Source organism: Podarcis vaucheri (genome assembly GCF_965113315.1).
Source record: "Podarcis vaucheri genome assembly, chromosome: 9".
Classification (NCBI taxonomy): Eukaryota; Metazoa; Chordata; class Lepidosauria; order Squamata; family Lacertidae; genus Podarcis; species Podarcis vaucheri.
The window spans coordinates 19,511,127-19,533,152 of NC_138767.1; the positions used below are offsets into that span (position 1 = coordinate 19,511,127).

Sequence of the window (22,026 nt, forward strand, 5' to 3'; positions counted from 1 at the left end):
ACAGGACGGGCGACACAGAGAAAAAAGTGTGGCATGGGTCAGCTTCTAGCAAGTATCCCCAAAAGCTGAAAGAGCTTTTTTTTCTGATAGAGTCCAAGCTTAGACCTGGGAGTCATTGCATGACAGAATATATGTGTGGGGAGATTCCTGCGAATAGAGCTGATTAAGTGTTATGACAAGGCATAGCGACAACTCCACCCTTCTGCTGTATTATGAGAGAGGTGCTATTGGAAAGTTTCTCAGGAAATAAGAAGAGGAGTACCTCATGTGATTAATGCAGGGTGTGTTTGCTGGTTGTAAGGCTGCAATGCACTTGTATGAACTGGCTCATTCCCACATAACATTAGTGTGATGGTGCTGCCTCTGTGGGCACTAATGGATATGGATGGAGCAGTGCATGTGGTTAAAGGCATTTAGATGTGAGCAGCAATATGGAGAATGGCCATGTTCAGGTTTCTTGCACAAATCAGTTCGTTTGTTTGTTTCATTTATGAAACTTCCAAAACTCTACAAGGAAAACATGCACAGAATAATTGCACATATAAAAACTACTAAAGTGATTGCATGTAGGAATGTGTGTGTGTGTGTACTGCTGTGTGTGTGTGTGTGTGTGTGTGTGTGTTGAAACAACACACTTATTAAATCAATTCAAATTCAATACTATTACCAACTGGGATAAAAATTATCTACTCAGAGGGTTTGTTGAAAGAGGGACAACTTCAATTGGTGCCTGAAAGACAATACAGAAAGTGTCTGTATGATATACAAGGGAAGCGTGTTCCTCTTTTGCACTGTAGGGACATTTCTACTTGCTCACAGCAGCTTAAACTCTTAAAGAAGTTTGTTCATGTGTGCACAAAAATGCAGTCATAAAATAATTAAGAGAAACGGCATTTATTCGCAAGGCTGAATAGAAGAAATCAAATGACAGAGATTAACATTTTCATTTAGCATTGCTATATTTGAAAGGAATTGGCAAGAGCAGAAACCCAAAAGTGAGACTGATTTATCATTTGTGAGTTGAGTTATGGTTAATAGCTGGGAAGTAATGGTTGGAAATGCGAGCAATGGAAATTTCTCCCCTCCAAGACCGAATGCTCTTTATGTGAATGGGGCAGGGGTAATTAATTTATCAACAGTGAGGTCTATGTAGCAGTACAGCAGTGCCATAAATTATTAGAGAAAGGTATGGAAGCTCCATGCTGTGAGACACTTGAAACTAGGCAGAACAGACGCATATGCGAACATACAGAAGGGAATAATCCTACATTGGCAGGCTGAATGGAAAGGATAACTTGCTCTTTCCATCTTTATATTCTTTTAAGATTTTATTCATGTTCCCAGTGGTGGTTCTATTCATTCACTTGCTGCTGAATAATTACTGAACTATTTTCATTCTCTTCAAGCAAGAGATGCTGATTTTTCCCTTGCCGGTTAATTTGATCTAAATTTTAAAATGTTAAATAGTAGAGTTAAGGGGCATGGATTTTGACTTAATGTTGAGGTTCTCTCTGGCTGTTGCTGCCTAATAATACCAATACAGTATATACCTTAAAATGAATTTTGATCAAAATAAAAGAGTAAAAAGGGTTGTATGTTGGGTTGTTGCTCAGAAAACAGTGGAATAAGGAGGGGACAATTTTTGGTGAATCCCTCCCCCCCCCACAGTCCCCACAGCCCCTAAATCTGCTCCAGAGATGTGGTTTTTTTTTGGGGGGGGTTAATGCAGAGGAGATTGAGGGGAGGAGGATGCATAGGGGAAGGGGCATCACTGAGAATTAGGTCTCATCCTATTTTGCTGACAGAAGCCTTTCTGCACAACATCAATTGATAGCATTTGCAACGATCTACTAAAATTTGTTTCCTTGCAGTCAGATTCTTGAAGCATATTATTACTGCAAGATCTGCATTTTTAAATGTGATCTGTAATTATTGAGCTCTACAGAGCATGCCCTCCTGGTTGCTCCATTGCCTTCACCTGTACATCTTGAGGTGGTCACCGAGAAGGACTTCTCTTCTGTTTGTTCAGCCTTTAGCATCCCCACCCTCACAAGGCGCCAACCATAACAACATTTCGGTGTCTGTTAAAAGAGGTGTTTTTTAAATTGAGCATTTGCTGATTTGTATCAGTCAGCTTTTAGTAGTACAGGTGTTACTCAACTAAGTCACACACAGAAAACAAAATTGGGCGTGAATCCTAAGATAAGTTAACTTGAAGTAGGTCACTGGAAGGAAAGTCTCCTATACGCTGTTTCCAATACCATCTTACATTTTTCAAGAGACTCCCAATTTTTCAAAGAAACTTTTCGGTGGACAAAGGGAGCTACAGAGGTGGGTAAGAAACTTTCCTTCCACGAACTTCTTTCATATTAACATTTCTTAAACTCCTACGTTGTTAGATATAAGGAGTTTTTGGGCCTATTTTAGTTGCCTCCCACTTGTATTCTCAGAAAGCATCATTTCCCATGCCTGATGTAATATAATAGAGTACAAAGGCTGCTGCCTGGAACTGCCTAGAATATTGTTTGGGCTTCCATTTACATAATCAATGCAGAGATCATGCATGCACACCCATACTTTGTGCTGATGATGGCGGCAGCTTTGATCGAGTTTCTGGATCCACTTATCTCACTTTCAGTTTTGTATGTCATTTTGTAGTGCTACTTCTTCACTTATAACTCATGAATAACCTTGTCACGTTGAATGAAAAAGGATCTACAGTTCTAGATGCAATGCTCACAACATGAGAGTGACCTCTCTAAAGAGATGCAAGAAGTTTCTGGTTTTCACTACTGGTTTCAGTGAAGGTGATTGACCTGCCCTGGGCATGTGCAGGCATGTTTCCTAATTGGTCCAGGGAGTTGGGTGTGTATTCACAAGGCCCTCTCTAATCTGTTCTCCGCTGACAACTTTATGGATGGCTTCCCATTCCCAATTTCATGTGGACTGGTGATGTCGATTTCCCTAGATCTATTTGCTAACAACTCTAGGTCCATAGTACTGAAGTTGCACTTGGAGGCATGGTCCTCAAGATGAGGAGTGGGTTTGCTTTTGAATCACACAGTCCTGCCAGCACATTGCTGCCATGAGAGAACCTATGCTGAGTACTACACACAGTATAGTTGTAGAGCATGAGATTCTTGATCTCAGGGTCGCAGGTATGAGTCCCACGTTGGGCAAAAATTTCCTGTATTGTAGGGTGTTGGTCTAGATGACCCTCACAGTCCATTCCAACACTACAATTCTATAATTCTATGACTTGTTAGTGTTCTGTACTGATCATTGTATGGTTGTAGCACAACATGACCCAATTATTTACTGACATACAGGAAGCTAATTTGTGTAAAACTTAAGTGAACATTGCCAGTGGTCAAATAATCAAATAATCCTTCCCCTCCATCAATTACTGTTGGAGCTGGACTTTAAAGTACGGACTGAATGCTCTTTTCTAGAGGCCACCATGCCCTGCTGGGATCGCGTGACTTGATCCTTACAATGAATTCTTATTGTAAGAACGTTTGTAACATTTGGTTTTTGAATGACCACTTAGAAACTTCACAAACTCTGATTAACTCTTGGGGTCATGCTCTTGGGTGGTAATTTTCTAAAAAAACTAATACTTCTATCTTTGCATTTGTTACCTTGCAGTTGAGTGATGGAGGCAAAGCGGCTAATGCAAACGTGGGAATAGGTGACGTTGTTCTCAGTATCGATGGGATAAGTGCCGATGGCATGACTCACCTGGAAGCACAAAACAAGATCAAGACCTGTTCAGGCAAACTGACTATGAATCTGCAAAGGTAAATGCTTTTTTTTAAAAAAAAAAATGTAATAACTCTTACTTCTAAGGAAAACCCACACATTGTTCTTTTTGTATGTTGGAATGCATGTATATCAACCTTTGCCTGGTAGCATCCTTTGATGTTTTGCGATGTAATTGAGTTATGTAGCTTGAAGGGGCATCATTAATTTATTATTATTATTTTACTAAAATGGTTGGGTGTATCTGTATGACAAAAAACCTGTCAGATCACCCTGTAGATAAATATCTCCTGAGCTTTTAGCTTGCTAATACAGAGCTAAAATTTCACCTAACTTAGTGATATTTGTAACCTTTCCTCCTTATACTTCCTTTGAAACCTTGTATCTTGTCTTTGTTTTTATGTCCTAAAGGCAATGAACTAGTATACTCTGAACCTATAGAGAATGAACTATCATTATCAAAACCACTACCCCTCCCCCAAAATCTAAATCTGCTTCTGTGTCCAAGTATGAGACCTGACAAAAACGTTTGATTGCATTACCTATTGCTTGTAAGTGTCAGTGTCCTCTGTGTGTGTTTCCATCCAATGATTTGGTTTAGGGAGGAATGATAGTGGTGATATAAAACCAGAGTTTTAACTTGGAGCTCAGCCTAGGATCAGTTCTCAGTAAGGAAGCTTCAGCCTTGGAATATGAACAGTACCTAAAAAATAGAAACCTGAGAGCATCTCCCCTCTTCATCACTGAGTTGACTATAGCTCATCCTGTACACCTGGAAATTAGATTTTAGAGTGCATCATTCAGGCAGGGTTTATATTAAACTAAAATAGCATCCGGTACTTGTCACTGCAGTTTATTTGTTCTGCAGGAGAGAGCATCCTCCTGAAATGGACCTTGAATGTGGTGGGACCTTCCTTTTTGTATCAGACAACCACTATCTTTGTTATCTTTTAGGTGTTTGTTGAGCCTTTATAACCAGCTGGGATAGCCATCTTCACTGAGAATCCTTGTGGCTTCTCAGTGAAGATGGCTATCCCAGCTGGTTATCTGCTTTGGATTTGAAATTGATATTATACAAGTTGAATTACTGATGTTTTTTATGTTGTTTTGCTTTTGTTTTTATATGTGCACGTGTTTTTGCGTATGACAGATTTGCAAGAATGATTTCCTCATCAGAGTTTGAGGGTGGGGAAGGAAGTGTGTGGAGCAGTAATAGGGCAATATGGGGAGTGGAATGTGGCAGCAACCCTGGTTTTTAGCCTTTATTTGGTACCTAAATTGGAAGATCCTTGGAGCTTTCCACTGAGTTATTCCGATAGTGAATGAGTTAGTGTTTCAGCTTCCATACAGGATATGAGTCACTAGTGTCTGCTACCTGACAGCTGGAGGCAAAGTCAGCTTATCACAGGATTAGGCGAGCAAAGATCAAATAAATTGTCCTTTGGTACCAGACTTGGTATCTTAGCATTGTTTAAGGGGGAATGCTGTCTTGTGGGTTTGTGCCAGTTTCCAGTCCCATATTCTCCATCTGTTTCTAATCCTCTTTGGATCCCGGAAACATTAGACAGTGTTGTCTCAGTACCAATGCCTATCACATATTTTCCTACTGCCATGGCTACTAGCAGAAGCAACAAAAGTTTTGTGGCACCTCAAATTTTACTATGGTGCAAGGTTTTGAGTGCTGGAACCCACTTAATCAGATGAGTGAATTGCTGTTCTTTGTCAGGAAGTTCGTGTTATTGGCAACACTGCTTTGTGAATGGTCATTGAAATTCTTTTTTTAAAAAAGATATTTATTAAAGTTTCCAATTTTTTGCAAACAAAAGAAAAAACAAACATAAAAATATTAAAAACACTTAAATTTCACACCTTATTTTCTTATAACTTATTCCCCCGACCTCCTCATACCCCCCCTTCTTTGTATACCCAGTTTGAACTATTTGTACAGCAAATCCTTATCTCAACATCTTAGATTATTATAGCTTTAAGTTCTTACTTACAAAAAGAAAGTCGTTTTATCATATTGTTACCGGAAAAATCTGAGGGCTCCCTTGGACAAAAACAAAGACACCAACCAGGATAACTTGGAGCAAAACAGCAGCCTGTAGGCTTGGCCTTTATTAAACTGTTGCAACAGGGTGTTCTCCTCACTTGCAAGAGAGAGGAAAGACCCCGAAAGATGGTCTGCAAGACCTTATAAAAACTTTTGAAATTTCCCTCCTCCAGGTCAAGCCCACCCCCAGAAACACCATGCATACATTACAGAAAGGAGGGGTTGACATCATGCATACATTACAGAAGGAGTTGACATCATGCATACATTACAGAAAGGAGGGGTTGAGGGAGGAGTTGTGGTGGTAACCTGAGTGTCCTGTCACCTGGCTGGTTCCTCCTTTCCCCCTCCCCATGAGTCACTTCCAGGCGACAAAGGGGAGTTTGCAGTTTCCTGCCCCCCAGAGGGAAGATCTGATTATTGTCCTTTGTTTCAGTCCATGCTGAATCCACTACCATATGCAGGTTCTTTGTGATTTTGATTGTCTTCTGTCTGGGATTATCAGGGTTGACATAGCAACTGGGCAGGGCTCCTGTGGATGTGCTGGGATGGTGAAGGGATTATGGCTGACCAGAACCAAGCCCCCCCCTTTGATAGTCCTTGTCATATGGAGTAAAATAAAAATGGAACAGTGCAAATCCGATGTATGGTTGATTTTCTATGAATTTATAACAGAAATGTGGCGTATGTAGTGTGTGAGTGTGAGTGTGTGTGAAGTTTGTGCAAACAGAATGATTGGGGTGGGGGGTTCCTGCTACAATATTTACAGCTTGAAACCACTTAATTTCAATCCAGCATCATTCAACATTCCTTAATTTTACAATATTTTTGTAAATAGTCCTTAAATTTTTTCCAATCTTCTTCTGCCAACTCTTCTCCCTGGCATTGAAATTCTTTTATATTCATTCAAGCCTGAATTGTCTCAGTCGTCTTCATTTCATTTCCCTCTTTCCTCCACTTATTGTACATATATTTATCTACACCCATGTGCATATAAATCTGTCAGTTTAGGATTACACTTTTTGCATCTTATGAAATAGTCTGTAGTCCATGAAAGCCTACACTGTAACAATTTTTTCAGTCCTTAGGGTGCCACAAGACTAATATATTTGCTGTAATAAACTAACCCCTGGAAATGGTTAGTAGAAAGGATACTTAGGGTTCCAGGATATGCTGTATCCAGATAGATGCCTGGGGACACTGCATTTGGCCACCATGTCTGCTGTATAGCAAGAGCTGTGGAAGTCTAGTCTGTAGCTCACTTCATATGTTATGAATGAGACCTCATGTGTTGAAGAAGAAGCTTGCCCTTGCCCTGATCTTGTCACTGAACCAATGTCCCAATGTTGACACCATGCATGTGGATGTCCCCAAATAGGAAGCCTTTAGGTGTAAAGCTCTAGGTAAACTGGGGCCCTGCATGAAGCATCTCTATGCATGTAGGTTTCTGCTCTTGGTTCCATCAATGACTTTGGGGGCTCCAGACTTTGAAAGCAGGGCTGTGCACACAGCATTGTTTCCTCTTTATCATGTGTAAAGGTAAAGGGACCCCTGACCGTTACGTCCAGTCGCGGACGATTTTGGGGTTGCGGCGCTCATCTCACTTTACTGGCCAAGGGAGCCTGCGTTTTGTCCACAGACAGCTTCCGGGTCATGTGGCCAGCATGACTTAAGCTGCTTCTGGTGAACTGGAGCAGCGCACAGAAGCGTCGTTTACCTTCCCGCCGGAGTGGTACCTATTTATCTACTTGCACCTTGACATGCTTTCGAACTGCTAGGTTGGCAGGAGCAGGGACTGAACAACGGGCGCTCACCCTGTCGCGGGGATTCGAACTGCCGACCTTCTGATCAACAAGCCCTAGGCTCTGTGGTTTAACCCACAGCGCCACCCGCATCATGTGTAGACCCCTTTAATAAGCATACAGTTTCAAGGCAGCTTCTGTTATGCTGTTACTAGAAAACAGGTAAATGACTGCAGTGTATGCCAGAGATTTCGGTTTATGCCGAAATAACAGTAGACAGCACTTTCATTAAAGGCGTGAATTGGTGTGAACATTCCTAAACTGCTCCCTCTGTCAGATATATTCCAGCAGTTGCCTGTTAAAATGCACAAGTTCCATCCTCTTTCTTTTTAACACTTTGAACTGTTAGAATGGTACTCTAAAAGTGAAGGGGGATGTTGACAATGTTTTCAGCAGCTGCTGCAGCTACTGGTACTATCTTTATTAGCATCAAGAGTGTACCATGTTTTGAACAGAACACAGCAATGACATATTCCCAATCCTGAAGCCTTCTCACATCAGGTTGATAAGATAAGAGTGGAACTGAAAAATCAGGGATGCAGTGAAGTAGGAAACTGGCACAGGGAGTGTTCTTGTGAACACTTTCTGCTAAATAATTTGCTTTGTTTATGGTTTAGTTTGTTCTCATCAGGCACATGAAATCTATTTAAGGTTGTGAGCATGTCTATAACCATCTTTCACAGTACCCTAACTTCCCCAATGGCTTTGTAGGATTATTATTATTATTTTGCTCCCTGGTATTTGATTTTTTTCCTTTTTCAGTTGAAGTACAGACTTGTTTCCCATGAGAACGGATGGAAACCAGATGCAATTTTTTGGACAGACTTCAACTCCAAGTCATTTAACACACACTTGGATAAATTATTTTATAAGCTACTGAAAATAAATGTATTAAAAGGTACATCTATTTCCAGTTGAGTTGAATGGGGATGATATTTTACAACTTTTCTTCTGGAGAGACCTGTAATAGAAAGTATATAGAGTGCTGCAGTTATGTAAGTCACTCCCCACCCCCCTTTCCATGTACCCATCTCTTTCTTGTACGTAATGTGAAACAGAATGCCAATTGAAAGCTTCTTTTAAAAAACAAACATTTTGGTACTGGAGAAATTTGAGCAAAGCAATAGTAGCCATGGGAAAAGGGTTACGCAGACCCACCAACCACAGTTCAAACTATTTCCCTTCTCTCCCCAACTCCCACTGAAAATTTGGTTGTCTTTATAAACAAAAAAGAGCATCAGTGTTCCATTACACTAATTTGTGTGGAATGTACTTGGCATCTTTTGTTTTAGCGTTAATTTGGAGAAGAGCCTATAGGGCAGCTTCTCACCATAGTGATCCTTCTCATATTTCCTATAGCAATCCTCCTTGTGTTTTTTCCCCTTTCCTTACAAACCATAGTCTCAATATTAAGCACAATTATGTGCATGCAATCCTAAGTACCTGGTTATTCCAGTCTTCATCAATCATTTCTTCTGTGTAAACCGTATAGTATGCCTGCTCCGCTAAAAATATTAATCTAAACTGTGCATAGGGTGGGGACAAACATGTATGTATTTGGGGGAATGAAGCTATTGGAGATGTAACTATGATGATGATGATGTCTAGCTTTGTGTCTCTTCCATGTTATCAAGAAGGGGGGCGGGAGAGTGTTCTCAGAAAGGTAATCTTTAAAAGAAGCTAAGAGTGGGAGGAGCTACACTGATAAGATTGCGGCTGACATTTTTTGTCATTTCCATTTATGAACTGCTAAATGGCTATTCATAAACTACCCCCTTCCCAAAAGTTCAAGAGATGCTCAAACACTTTCAGGGGAAATTAGAAGGGTGAATCAATGACCTCTTATTTAAAGGACAAATTCCTCTTGTTTTCTCCTCTACACTTTGTTTTCTGCTTTCAGAGAGGAGCTGTTCCTCTTTATTACATTTAGGACTTCTGTTTTCTGCTTCTTCTTTCCAGCTTCATTAACTTAAAAGATATCAGTAAAATGATATGTAGTATTCGCTGTACGTTTCTCCCACTTCTTTCTTAATGAATTCCTGTATCTACTCAAATTGTAGACCGCAACAACATAAACTATCTGTAGGAGACTGTGTGCCAATAAAATTTATGGCATGTTAAAAAGAATGGTATTGTGAAGTTTCACTTCTGCAGAAGGGTTGTAATTTAACACAATGGTTTTTCATTGTGGCTGATTCTATGACACTAGGATCATGTTGGGCCTTGACATATATGTGTTTGGAGGGTGTACCCCAGAATACAGTCATGCAAAGGAATTTTGGCTATCTAAAATGCAGATAGTAGCAATTGCCCCGTTTAAATTTCTTGACTAGCCAGATGAAGGGATGCTTTAATCCTGCATTTGGAAGCAAGCCTCCTTGATGTCACTCGCTTTGAAGTACTTAGGCTCATGATATGATAAGTTGCTAGAGTTCCTAGTAGTTGATCTCTTTTGCCTTAAATAGTCTATAAAGTTAATAGCTTAGGGTTTTGATTCTGGTTTTGGTTCAGGAATAGGATTTATTTACGTCAGAACTCATTGAGTTATTTTTCTATTTTTATTCTGCCTGATTTGGTTTAAAATGCTAGTTGCACGATGAGCACAGTATTAACTAACTGGCTATTTCCTCCTGTCTCTCTCTCTTTTTAATGCCAGTGAGTATACTGTCAGGTACTACATTTCCCTTGAGGGGCTGGCAAAAGTTGATGTGAATTAGTTTCCCAGATGAATGCAATTTTGTGGAATTTGCTATACTTCGGAATTCCTAAAACTTTAAATAAACACAAGGGGCAGAATTCTTGATTCCAGCTATGTTTAACCCTCGGCAGACAGCACTTTGCCCTGTGCTCACAGTTTTAAAAACCTCAAAGCATCCTGCAAGTAAAATGAATTTGACACAGCTAAGCCCCGTAGTGAAGTTCAAAAGCAATCGTGTTGGATAGAGATGGAATGCTGAAAGCTGGAAGGGAGGTGAAAAAGTCAGCTATTTTGACAGGATATGCAAAACTATCAGGTGGAAGCAATGTGGAATTCATCATAACAGAATGGTAATAACATTTCACAGCAGTCTTGTAGGGCACTTGCCAACATGTTGTAAAAGCTGTTGTGCCTTTGCATTTATAAACTTTATCTGTAACAAAGATTAGCCTATTTTGCAACATCCAAAATGCAGGGTTGTATCCAACTAAGTTTTACTCAGGGTAGAGCCATTGAAATTAATGGCTCAAAGTTAGCCCTGGCTATCAATTTCAGTGGGTTTACTCCATGTAGAACTAACACTTGTTTTGAGCCCCATGGCTCTCCTTTGTTAGTACAGTAATCATATCTGGTGTTTAGATTTTGAAAATTGATGTGCATATACCAACAACCACTATCTCATTTACCATGGGATGTCAAATCCTTCATTCTCTACCTTTAATAAGGCAGACCCCTAATCCTAATCCCCAGCTCTTCCAAAACTCCCAACTTTTTTATGTTTGTGAATTTCTCATAAAAACCTTTGAAATGAGAACATTTTGCATCCCAGACAATACCCGAGATACTTTGTATATTTAGTGATTGCCATTGAGCCATCCAGTTACTACCCAATGATTAACTTGCTAAGTGCACCAAATGACAGCACAAAGCATTCTTATTTCTGAAATGCCAAATGGCTTCCCCCTTCAAAAAACAAACAAACCTCTCAATATGTAACATCCTTGTTAAGTCCCATAGAAGTGAAACTGCTGACCCATGACAGCAATGTTCCAATTCTCTTTCACAGGCAGGCAAGACTACTTCCTATTATGAAGCGAAAGCATCTCTTCTCCAGTTAGCTGTGGAATGCAGGATTAGCCATTCCAAAGCGACTCTGTTCCCGTATTTAGCCACCAGACTTGCAGCAATGACGTAAAGACTTGATTCACCTGACATCCTAATACAGTAGCTGCCTTTATTTCCTTGATGATTGACGTTCAGTCATCTGGAATGCAATTTTCAAAAGAGCCATAGCAGCTGAAGGGGTGTGTGTGTATCGCTGGTCTAGCCTGTTCCCTTCCTTCCTCTTCTCCCCCACCCCCATTTTACACTGTCCTTCATTGTGGAACCTCATGTACTTGAAGGCTTATCTTAAGAGTTTCAGATGTTGCACAGTGCTGTAATTCTAGTTTACTTCATCTCCTCCCCTAACAAATGCATAATAGAAATCCAATATTTGGGATGGGGGTGGGGGAGACACCCAAGCTGAATTATTAGTAAAAACTGAAATAGCAGAAATTATACCAGCTGTGTAAATATCTAAATCTACTTAACTTGCAGGAAAGAAACCTGGCACATACTGCAATGCACACATGGGTGTCTGCACACATCCCTTTCCCAGGTGATGTCGTTGAACTTCTGGTGCAATGGATGCCTCCTCAGAGTTTAGGCCTTCAAAATAGCTGAGGAACTGTATAAACTGTATACTTATTTCATATGCTCTGTACAGCGTTTTTTGTTTTGGTTTTTTTAATTTTTTTTTTGCGGGAGGGAATGCTTTGCACAGACATAATTATCCTAATGCTACTGCACCCAGATTACAGATCAGGTCCACACCTCCGTAACATCAACAGTACTGCAGGATTGGGTATTCTCGGGGCATTCAATGGGCCTCTGCATAGCTATCTAGAATGGTGAAACCATCTTTTAAAAGAAAAACTATTTGTTGCTACAACCTAATTGCTACAACCTTCTGAAATATATTGTACTGTGTCGAACTGATTTAGTTAAGGTAAAGTCTGTGCTAGAATGTACATGCCTCTTTGTACAGACTAATTGGTGAGGCTGGCATTCATTAGTTACCGCTCCTCCCTCTTGCCTGGCAAGCTCTGTCGTTCTTACCTCAGGGAACTGGAATTCTTACTGGATTACATTCTAAAGGTGAGCTTTTGTCATCAGGCTTTTGATAAAAGGCTGCTTTTTGAAATTAGTTACTAAAGGTTAGAGAAAAGTCTGAGGTAAACGTCTTGCAAAACCACTTCTGAAGCTCTCCAAAATATGCAGTGCTACATGTGGTCTTTGTGCCACAAGTTTTAAAATGGAATGTTGTGATATTTTCTTAACTTGTAACCAGTAATTGGGATGTCTTGGACAACATAGCCTGATTCACATGTAATGCTGAACCATGGTTTGTTTACCTTAGCAGTGGTTGTGGTTTTTTTTAACTTACTCTGGACAATTAACTATAGTTTGTTTATGTCTAGTCAACCAGAGTATGAAACAATGGTTTGAAGTTGACTTACAAATTTTGGCTTGTGATAACCATGGTTTCTAGTTACATCAGAACTCACTGTTCACGGGTTTTTGTTTTGTTTTGTTGCACACTGCCTCAGAAACTTGCATAACTACAGAGGTATCAGGTAAGAGTATCTTAGAAAATAAAATCAACATTAGGTGAAACAAACCACCGTTATTTTGCTCTCTGTGAAACACATCCTACTTTCTTTCAACAAACCATGGTTTAAAAAAACAACTTAGCATTCAAATGCAGCCCATGTGTATTAAATTTTTGTGTTACCGCTTGTTCTATTTTGTTTTTGCAAGCCACTTTGAGGTTTTATTACAATCAAGTGGGACACACACACGCGCACACACACACTTAAATAACAACACTGATACTTCTTCCATGGTGAATCATTAAAAATGTGTTGTCATCACAGAAAATAAAAATTTACTATGGCATAGACAAAGATCTTTTTACTGGTTACTCTCCATGTTCCCAAAGTCTTGGGTTGGCCATATCTTCAATCTTGTCTTAAAGAATTTACAGAAAACTACTCCTTTCTTCACATGTTTTAACCTACTTCATCCAGATTGCACTAGTTAAGTGATGTTTACTTACTTGTTCAGTCTGTTGCAGACAGATAGATATCCCCAGCCCCCCGGAATGGATTGTATAGAAATCACCTATGAGGAGGAACAAGAGTTTATAAATCACCCAAAGGTTTTATTTTGCACTTAACCTGTATACAAATTTTATTAAATTTAAAAAAAACAAAAACACCAATTTTAAGAATGGCACAGTTTAAACATTTTTAATGCCTTGGTCCTAAAAGCACACAGTCTAAATTAGACCTTTTGCTGTTACTCGAGAAAATTCTCTTCACTCCTTCAGCCAAACTTCATGTGCTTCTTCTACTAGGTACATTTCCAACAATCCAGAGGCCTGCATGCGCAGCTTATATTACTAACTACGGGTGGAAAGATTTTGTGAGCATGTTTGGGAAGGGAAGGAAGCCTGCTTACCATGGATCACATTGTGTAGATAGCAATGGAATAGCAGTGGTGTGTGCAAATGTGTTAAATCATACCAGGTCTGCTGCTCCCCATTCTCTCCACCCCTTTGCTCCCACTTGGGAAAGATGAGTCAGACGGTCTACCTAATGCATAGCTCCTTTCGCACAGCATTCAGCCATCGTTGGGATTTGCCAAACAGAATTTAGAACGTAGCACTATTGCCCTTGTACATTTATTTTAAGCTCTGCCTGTTGGGATAGGGAGAAGATGACAAAGGGAAACAATGCCAGTTTGGCCAGCATTTATCTTAACTTCTTAAAATAATACAAATGCTTTGGGTGGTGGTGTAATCCCTGGTGACATTTAGTCTTGTTGGTACTCTCTTCTTAAAAATAGCTGCTTAGTACCATGCAAAACACTGCACTTAAACTGAAGGCTCCTTGTCAAGCTGTAAAATAATATACTGTGATCCTAATGAAATATTTTTCTTTTAGTTGATGATTGCATTGAATACACACTTGAATACATACTTGCCTCGGAATACAGTTTCCAGTAGAAGCTCATACCCCCCAACATTACTCTGATGAAAATTGGGGTGTGTATTTTTGTATGTGGCGCTGCCACTTGAGTCAGCAGCATTGCAGTGAGTGCCAGCGCTGGCTGCACCACAAGCTCATCTTCCTTCCCAAGCTCAACAGCAGCAGCACTGGGGGGGGGGGACGAAACATTCCAGGACCAAATCAGAAGTTGCAATGACTTCTGTAATTCCGGAATGTCCCAGAAAAATTGGAACACTTGAAGGATATGTAAACCCTTACACCATTTTTTTATTTTTTATTTATTTTGGTGTGAGTGTAACAGCGGGAGTCCAGATTTTTCCTGTGACCCAATCCAAGATGGGGTTCTAGTGTGGAAAATACAGCCTAGAAGATTTTAGGAAATTTCACAAGCTTAAGAGCAATTTATTGATGGACTAGCGGCTAAGATGGTGGAGTCAGAAATGACAAGTGCCGTGGGAACCCTCAGCATTTCTTGTTTTTATCTGTAAACTGTCAGGGGGAGAAAGTGTTACATTATTATTAATAATAGTATAACAACAACAATAGGTGCATGCCCTGTTGGTACAGCACTTAATCAGCAGATTCACCAAATTTGGAAAGTGGTGGTAAACACAAAAGGGAACATTTCTGGTATGAGTGAGGAAAACTGAAGTTGCTCCACACATACAAACTCAAATACTTGTGGGTGTAGCCTACAGTACAGTGGTACCTCAGGTTACATACGCTTCAGGTTACATACGCTTCAGGTTACAGACTCCGCTAACCCAGAAATAGTACCTCGGGTTAAGAAATTTGCTTCAGGATGAGAACAGAAATTGGGCTCTGGCGGTGCGGCAGCAGCAGGAGACCCCATTAGCTAAAGTGGTGCTTCAGGTTAAGAACAGTTTCAGGTTAAGTACGGACCTCCAGAATGAATTAAGCACTCAACCCGAGGTACCACTGTACCTGGGTCTCATTTGAATGGGAAGAAAGTGGATTAACAGCTAAATGTGCTGTATTGTGAACAAGCTCTTTATTTTAAACTGCACACAATTCCCAGTTTAAAAATACTTACTAGGGAATAAGCTCAACTGAATGGCACTTAACTTCTGAGTAAGCATGTATAGAACTGTGGTGTCTGAGTGCGTTCATTTTTAAGGAGAGCCATACGGTAGTTACAGGTCCAGTGTATAAGTGCACAGTAGCTGGCAGGGATAATAAAGGAAGGTATGACGGAGGCATCTTCAGATAGGTTTCCTCATGCTTTCTGCCTGAGGGAATGTGCTGGCACATTTCCATGGACTTGGTAACATAACCTTTACGAGAGACATGCTAACTAGGCTAGGAACATGTCTGAAAATGGAAGAGAATTAGTTGCAGTCAAAAGAGCTATCATGCCCCTGAAAATGTGAGAGCACTTCTCAAATTTGGATGTTTGTAATCCATATTTTCGTTGTTTGGCTTAGCGGTGCAAGTAGCATATTCAGTCATTGCATAGTCTGGATGGTGTAATACCCCATAGAAATTTCCAAGTGGGTTGGAGGTGTTAATATCTCTAGCAAACTTTGTACCAAGAAAATATTTCCCGAATGACCCATGGGAAGCAACTTTTGCTACATGGACTTCAAATTATAACAGAAAAGCTCCATCAGGGTTTAATCTCTGGCCATTTGCCAAATCTCTTAGTAGTTTCTTTGGCTTTGTGTTAGGGATGGCTACAGCCCAGGAACATCTGCAAAAACCACAGGTTCCACACCTCCACTTTGTAAGCACCAAGGTCCTGTTCAGGATCTGAGCTATCAGGCTGATCTGTAAGAAACTCTAGGAAGCCAGGGAAGGGAGGGAGAGAGAAATAAGGTATCCTAGCTTGGATATGGGAATGTGAAACATAATTTTACTGATCCTCCCCTTTTTCCTGCAATCAAAGGAGTTAGGAAATGGGTGGATAAAAAGTGCAAAAAACTACCTATGAAATTGCACAAGTATTTGCTTCTAGTATTCTAAAGTTTGGGAGAGAAATAGCGCTTCACACCTAAAATACTAAATCCTAATAGGTATGATGATGTCTGATTGAAGTACAGTGGTACCTCGGGTTACATACGCTTCAGGTTACATACGCTTCAGGTTACAGACTCCGCTAACCCAGAAATAGTACCTCGGGTTTAGAACTTTGCTTCAGGATGAGAACAGAAATCGTGCGGCGGCCACGCGGCAGCAGTGAGAGGCCCCATTAGCTAAAGTGGTGCTTCAGGTTAAGAACAGTTTTAGGTTAAGAACGGACCTCAAGAACGAATTAAGTACGTAACCAGAGGTACCACTGTACTCTGCATTGGGACCTGGCTATCCAGAGGAAGAAGAAGAAGAAGAAGAAGAAGAAGAAGAAGAAGAAGAAGAAGAAGAAGAGTTTGGATTTGATATCCCGCCTTTCACTCCCCTTCAGGAGTCTCAAAGCGGCTAACATTCTCCTTTCCCTTCCTCCCCCACAACAAACACTCTGTGAGGTGAGTGGGGCTGAGAGACTTCAGAGAAGTGTGACTGGCCCAAGGTCACCCAGCAGCTGCATGTGGAGGAGCGGAGACACGAACCAGGTTTCCCAGATTACGTGACTACCGCTCTTAACCACTACACCACACTGGCCTGATCTCCAGGACTGATTGGCCTGATCTCCAGGACTATGATAATTTATTTTACAGCTGGCAATGTTTAAAACTCTAAAAGACTTAGAACCCAAATATCTGACATAGCCTTCCCTAGAGACCCCACTTCCTCAGATGTTAAGATTGGCAGAGGGTACCCTCATGACAGTTCTACCACCTCCTAAAGTACAGGGAATGGGGGCCCAGGAAAGGGCATTCTCTGTGGCAACCCTAAATCGTGTATCTTCTCTCCTCTGCATCTCCATTACACAGTGTTTATTGCACTCTGAAGACACACTTCTTTGTGCTGGCCTTTTGATACTTAAGGTTTTTGCGGGACTTTCCTCTATATCTTGTCTGGGTTTTGCTTCGTTACGGTTTTCTTTGATATTGTTTATTTGGCATGTTGGTAACTTGTAACACAGAGCAACTCAAAGCAACTTACCAAACATACTTAATATTATAATGGTTTTGTGCTTTTAACATTCACACAAACACGGACAATTCATAAAATATATATAAAGCAACACCTTCCCCACCCAGAACAACTGCAGGACGTTTTGGCAGCAAACGGACAGCAAAAACTGATTACATTGTTGAAATCCACTCTGGTATTTTATTATGAAGGTCAGAGAAGAAACCCTTTAAATAAATAAATAACCTTCAAGAAGCTAGGGAATTCTCAAGTTCTAGACTGTCTGGACTTGAAAAAATGGTTTGTTTGTTTTTCCAGCCCTTCCCTCAGGGGAATTGTTTCATTCCATCACATTTGGTCACATCTTGCATTCTGCTGTACTAACTAGCTACTTTGCAAGCACCAGTTTCATTCCCCAGTTGTGTTAAAACACTGGTGATTTGAACCATAGCTATAGGTGCATTGAAGGAGGAAGCCATGCTGGTTTCCTGGGCATAAGCCCCTGGGTGAGCTGAGGGCTCACTAGAGAATTCACGTGGGGCATTTGAATTAAGCTGCTGGATTTCTTTCCGATAGCTGGGAATCTGCTCTTCTTGACAGCAGTAGAATTAATGTGCGAAAGCTATCAAAAGTTGGATGATGGATCTTTTGTTTTCGAAAGAATGTGTGTCCTGACCTAGCTGAAATAGTACTCCCCACACTCGTTTCCTAATTCAACTGCAGCTAACACAGCAGTTTGGGGCCCTCTGCTATATACAAGCTGTAAGTATTGTCTGTCACTTGCTGGCAAAAGGATCTGTGCTCAACAACTTTGCTCCAAGGGGTCACTGAAAAGGCCATGATGTACTGCCAGGGAAGAAGAAGTTCAACTTACTCAGAGCAGCTCTTAAGGACCATGGCATTCAAATTTTAAGTTCTCGAATAACCTCCTAAACACTCAGTTCCGGGGTACCTAGGGTGCCGATTTTCATTATGACATCATAGCAGACCAGCCAATGGCTTCAAGTGATGGACAGGCAGAGCTTGGGGGCTGAGGAGGAGACGCCAAGACTGATGAGGTCAGAGGGACAATAAGAGAAGTGGAGGCACTTCAGGGAGGTGGCTTGGTACTGACGCATTCCCTTTTGCTGGTAATATCCACTTCTAAGCATTCATCATGGGTTTACCAGGCAGCGTCTTGAATTACTACTACTAAGGCTTCATTTCACTCTTCTTTCTGTTTTCACTAAAGAGCTGTTGACCGCACCTGAACCATATAACCACTGATTACAGGTTTTCTGTTGCTAACTTGCAGGCATCCCTTACAGCAGAATGTGGCATTCTGCCATGGAAAAGCACTCTTTAAACAGATTTCAAGGAGATTTCTTGGTTTACAAATAGCCGCTTTTCCTTCCAGCGTTATCCAAGTAAGCAAGCATTTACCACAGGCATAGGCAAACCCGGCCCTCCAGATGTTTTGGGACTACAACTCCCATAATTCCTAACTAACAGCACCAGTGGTCAGGGATGGTGGGAGGTGTAGTCCCAAAACATCTGGAGGGCCGAGTTTGCCTATGCCTGATTTACAGCGACACTTCGTACAGTACTTGGAATCCCATCAAAATACATCGCAGTAGCCCAAATAACGAAAATAAAGACGCTTGGTGTTGAACATTTGCAAACTACATTGGCCTACCTTATGCAAGACTATTTTCCTAGACAGTTATCTCTTCCGCGAAGGAATAGCACACATACGCCATAGCATTTGGTGCAGGTCAATGTTTTCTTTTACAGTGTATACATGCAATAGAGTACACAGCAGCAGGTACATTTTGTTTGATCGTTTAAGACAGTTCTGTGTTGCTTTATTATTTGCATTTTTAAGTGTTATGCATAAAAACATTGCTCAGAAAATGGAGCAAAACAGTAAAAAAAAAAAAAGATCATAAAACCAAAGAACCAGTGTGGTGTAGTGGTTAGGAGCAGTAGTCTTGTAATCTGGTGAACCAGGTTTGATTCCCCGCTCCTCCACATGCAGCTGCTGGGTGACCTTGGGCCAGTCACACTTCTTTGAAGTCTCTCAGCCCCACTCACCTCACAGAGTGTTTGTTGTGGGGGAGGAAGAGAAAGGAGAATGTTAGCCGCTTTGAAACTCCTTCGAGGAGTGATAAAGTGGGATATCAAATCCAAACACCTCCTCCTCCTCCTCCTCCTCCTCCTCTTCTTCTTCTTCTTCTTCTTCTTCTTCTTCTTCTTCTTCTTCTTCTTCTTCTTCTTCTTCTTCTTCTTCTTCCACTGCCTTTAAAAGACTGCTGAAACAGAAAGTCTTAGTCATGCACCTGAAGTTCCGCAAGGAGTGTGCCTGTCAATCTCAGTTGGGGGGGAGTTCCACAGACTTGGTTCCACTATCCTGAACATAATTAAAGCCAGCTGTAACAATGACAGTGAACAGTTTGAATGTTTGCTAGAAGCTTTGTATGGTTGCAATTAGAGCATGGGAATTGACAGCAGTGCTTGGGAAATAGTGCTTGGTATTGGAAAAGAATATGAACTGAGCAGATTGAAAGCGTACTTTCCAGAATTTTAAGAAAACGAGGCAAGTAAAGCTGTTATAAATTCCAGATAAAACAACTCTAAAAAAAATTGTGTGTGGAAGGTGCTCCCTTTTTAAATTTAGCTCTTTAAAGACTTACCTCAAAGGCAAACCATTCCCGGGAGTGGTTAACTGCCTTTAATGCGCTGCCATGAGTTTTAGGCCATGTGCATTCCAAGCACACTAATTAGAAGGAACGTTATAATTTCCTGCAAGAGAAATGTGGAAAGGAGAAAAATGGTTTCATTAGCTGAGAAGAAGAATAAGTAATAAAAATATTTAATACTCATTGGGAAAGATGAATGATACTTAGTTATACCTGGGCATCTTTATATCACTGTAATTAAAAGCAATGAAAGGCATTTTACTCCCAGTTGCTGAGATACTTCAACTAGGATGAAAGGGCAAAACTGGCTTCCATTTAATAGCTGCGATTCTTCACATCCACCTTATTTTAGTACATGGAAAAGTAATTGCTTGTACAAATAAGCAATGTCCACTATAAGTTTATATTCCAGCTATTCTAGGTTTTATTTGTACAGAGCATATTTGGATTATTTAAAAGGCATGCATAGAAATTAAGTTAAAAGGGCAGAAAGGATTATTTGCTTGAGCCCTATGTTCTAGCATGGCACACTAACATTCATATGCTAGTTCCATGTGGCGCAGTGACTAAAATCCTTTTACCATACTTATATTGAAATAATTGTTAATTTCCAAATTGAAACTGTTGCCAATCCTTTGGTCCTGTTATATGTTCTTGGTTTACTTTTTCTAATTAAATTGCTGCTGATAATCAGTCATATGTTATGTTTTCCCCATCTTTAACTCCATGGATGGTTTTTGCATTTATAGGCTGTGTTTTAAATGCAATGCTAAACCATGGTTTAGTGTTACAAAAATGAACAGCAGAGAACCTGGGCTTGCCTGTTACCCACATGTCCTATATTGTCCTCAATTAGGTTCTCTCTCTCCTCCCCCCATTTTATATTAGCCACAGCTTGTTGTGATGGTGGAATCCAATCTGTGGTTAATCTTAACTATGGTTTGTTGAAACAACCCAGATTTCTAAGGTATGGTTTGAAGCTGGCTTGTTTCAAAAAACCATAGTTAATAGTATCCATTGCTTGTTCAGGATTGGACATCGCAACAAGCTGCTATTAATCATGGCTGCTGTGGAGGATAAGGAAGGGAGTATGTGTGCCCAAGGGGCACTACAACTCATTCACACATTCTAAACTATGCCAGCGATCAGGAATTGAATTTGATTTTTTCCACTGTTTTTTTCAAGGACAAGATACTGCCTGTCGAATCAAATGCTAAGAAACTTATTGGGGGGGGGAACATGGTTCACAAACTAGATTAGTGAGATGGGGGAACTACTCGTTGAGCAACATTGTTGTGTGTAATCTTAAATCAATTTACTGTGTCATACTATACACATGTGAATGCGAAAGTGGAGGTACATTGTGGGGTGGATGGATTGAAAGTGTAACAATTTTTCCAAGGATTTGTGGGCAGGTTCTAGCAGAGTTGGCAGTTTTTCCAACTCTTTAAAACTGTCAGTATTTGACAATTCCACCACATGGTGGCAAAAGTTTTGAGTCTTGTCTTTCATGTAGAAAGAGAATAACATTGTGACTGGCAGACTGCCACGTTAGCCAGAAATCAGTAATAATATTTTTCTGCTTAGTTTTACCTAATCTAGTTGTTACTTTCCATTTTCTCCTTGTTCCATCTGTTTTGATAGCAACGTAGGTATACATACAGATTAGATTACAAGATGAGAATTGTTCACCGTAATGGCTCTGTGTAAGCGGACATTAGTTTGTGTATTTTTAAAAGTGATATACCTTCTTTTAGGAATTGTGAAAATGGAGAGAGTTCATTACAGGGAAAGCCTGGTCCTGCCCATCCAGATCTTGAAGATGTCGAGCAGTTCTTTTAAGGAATTCATCATTTTAAGCTGCTGAAGAGGACCTCTTTTTTTTTTT

The 22,026-nt window shown here is 40.5% G+C and overlaps 1 protein-coding gene across 5 annotated transcripts in view; it reads left to right on the top strand.

Moving 5' to 3' along the window:
* PDLIM5 (PDZ and LIM domain 5) overlaps window positions 1–22,026 on the top strand; it is a 123,104-nt gene that overhangs the window by 35,450 nt on the left and 65,628 nt on the right. For all 5 annotated transcript variants that reach the window (XM_082236379.1, XM_082236378.1, XM_082236380.1 and 2 more), the window contains one exon: window positions 3,649–3,800. In XM_082236379.1, the coding sequence (XP_082092505.1) occupies window positions 3,649–3,800 (152 nt within the window). The remainder of the gene's footprint in view (window positions 1–3,648; window positions 3,801–22,026) is intronic.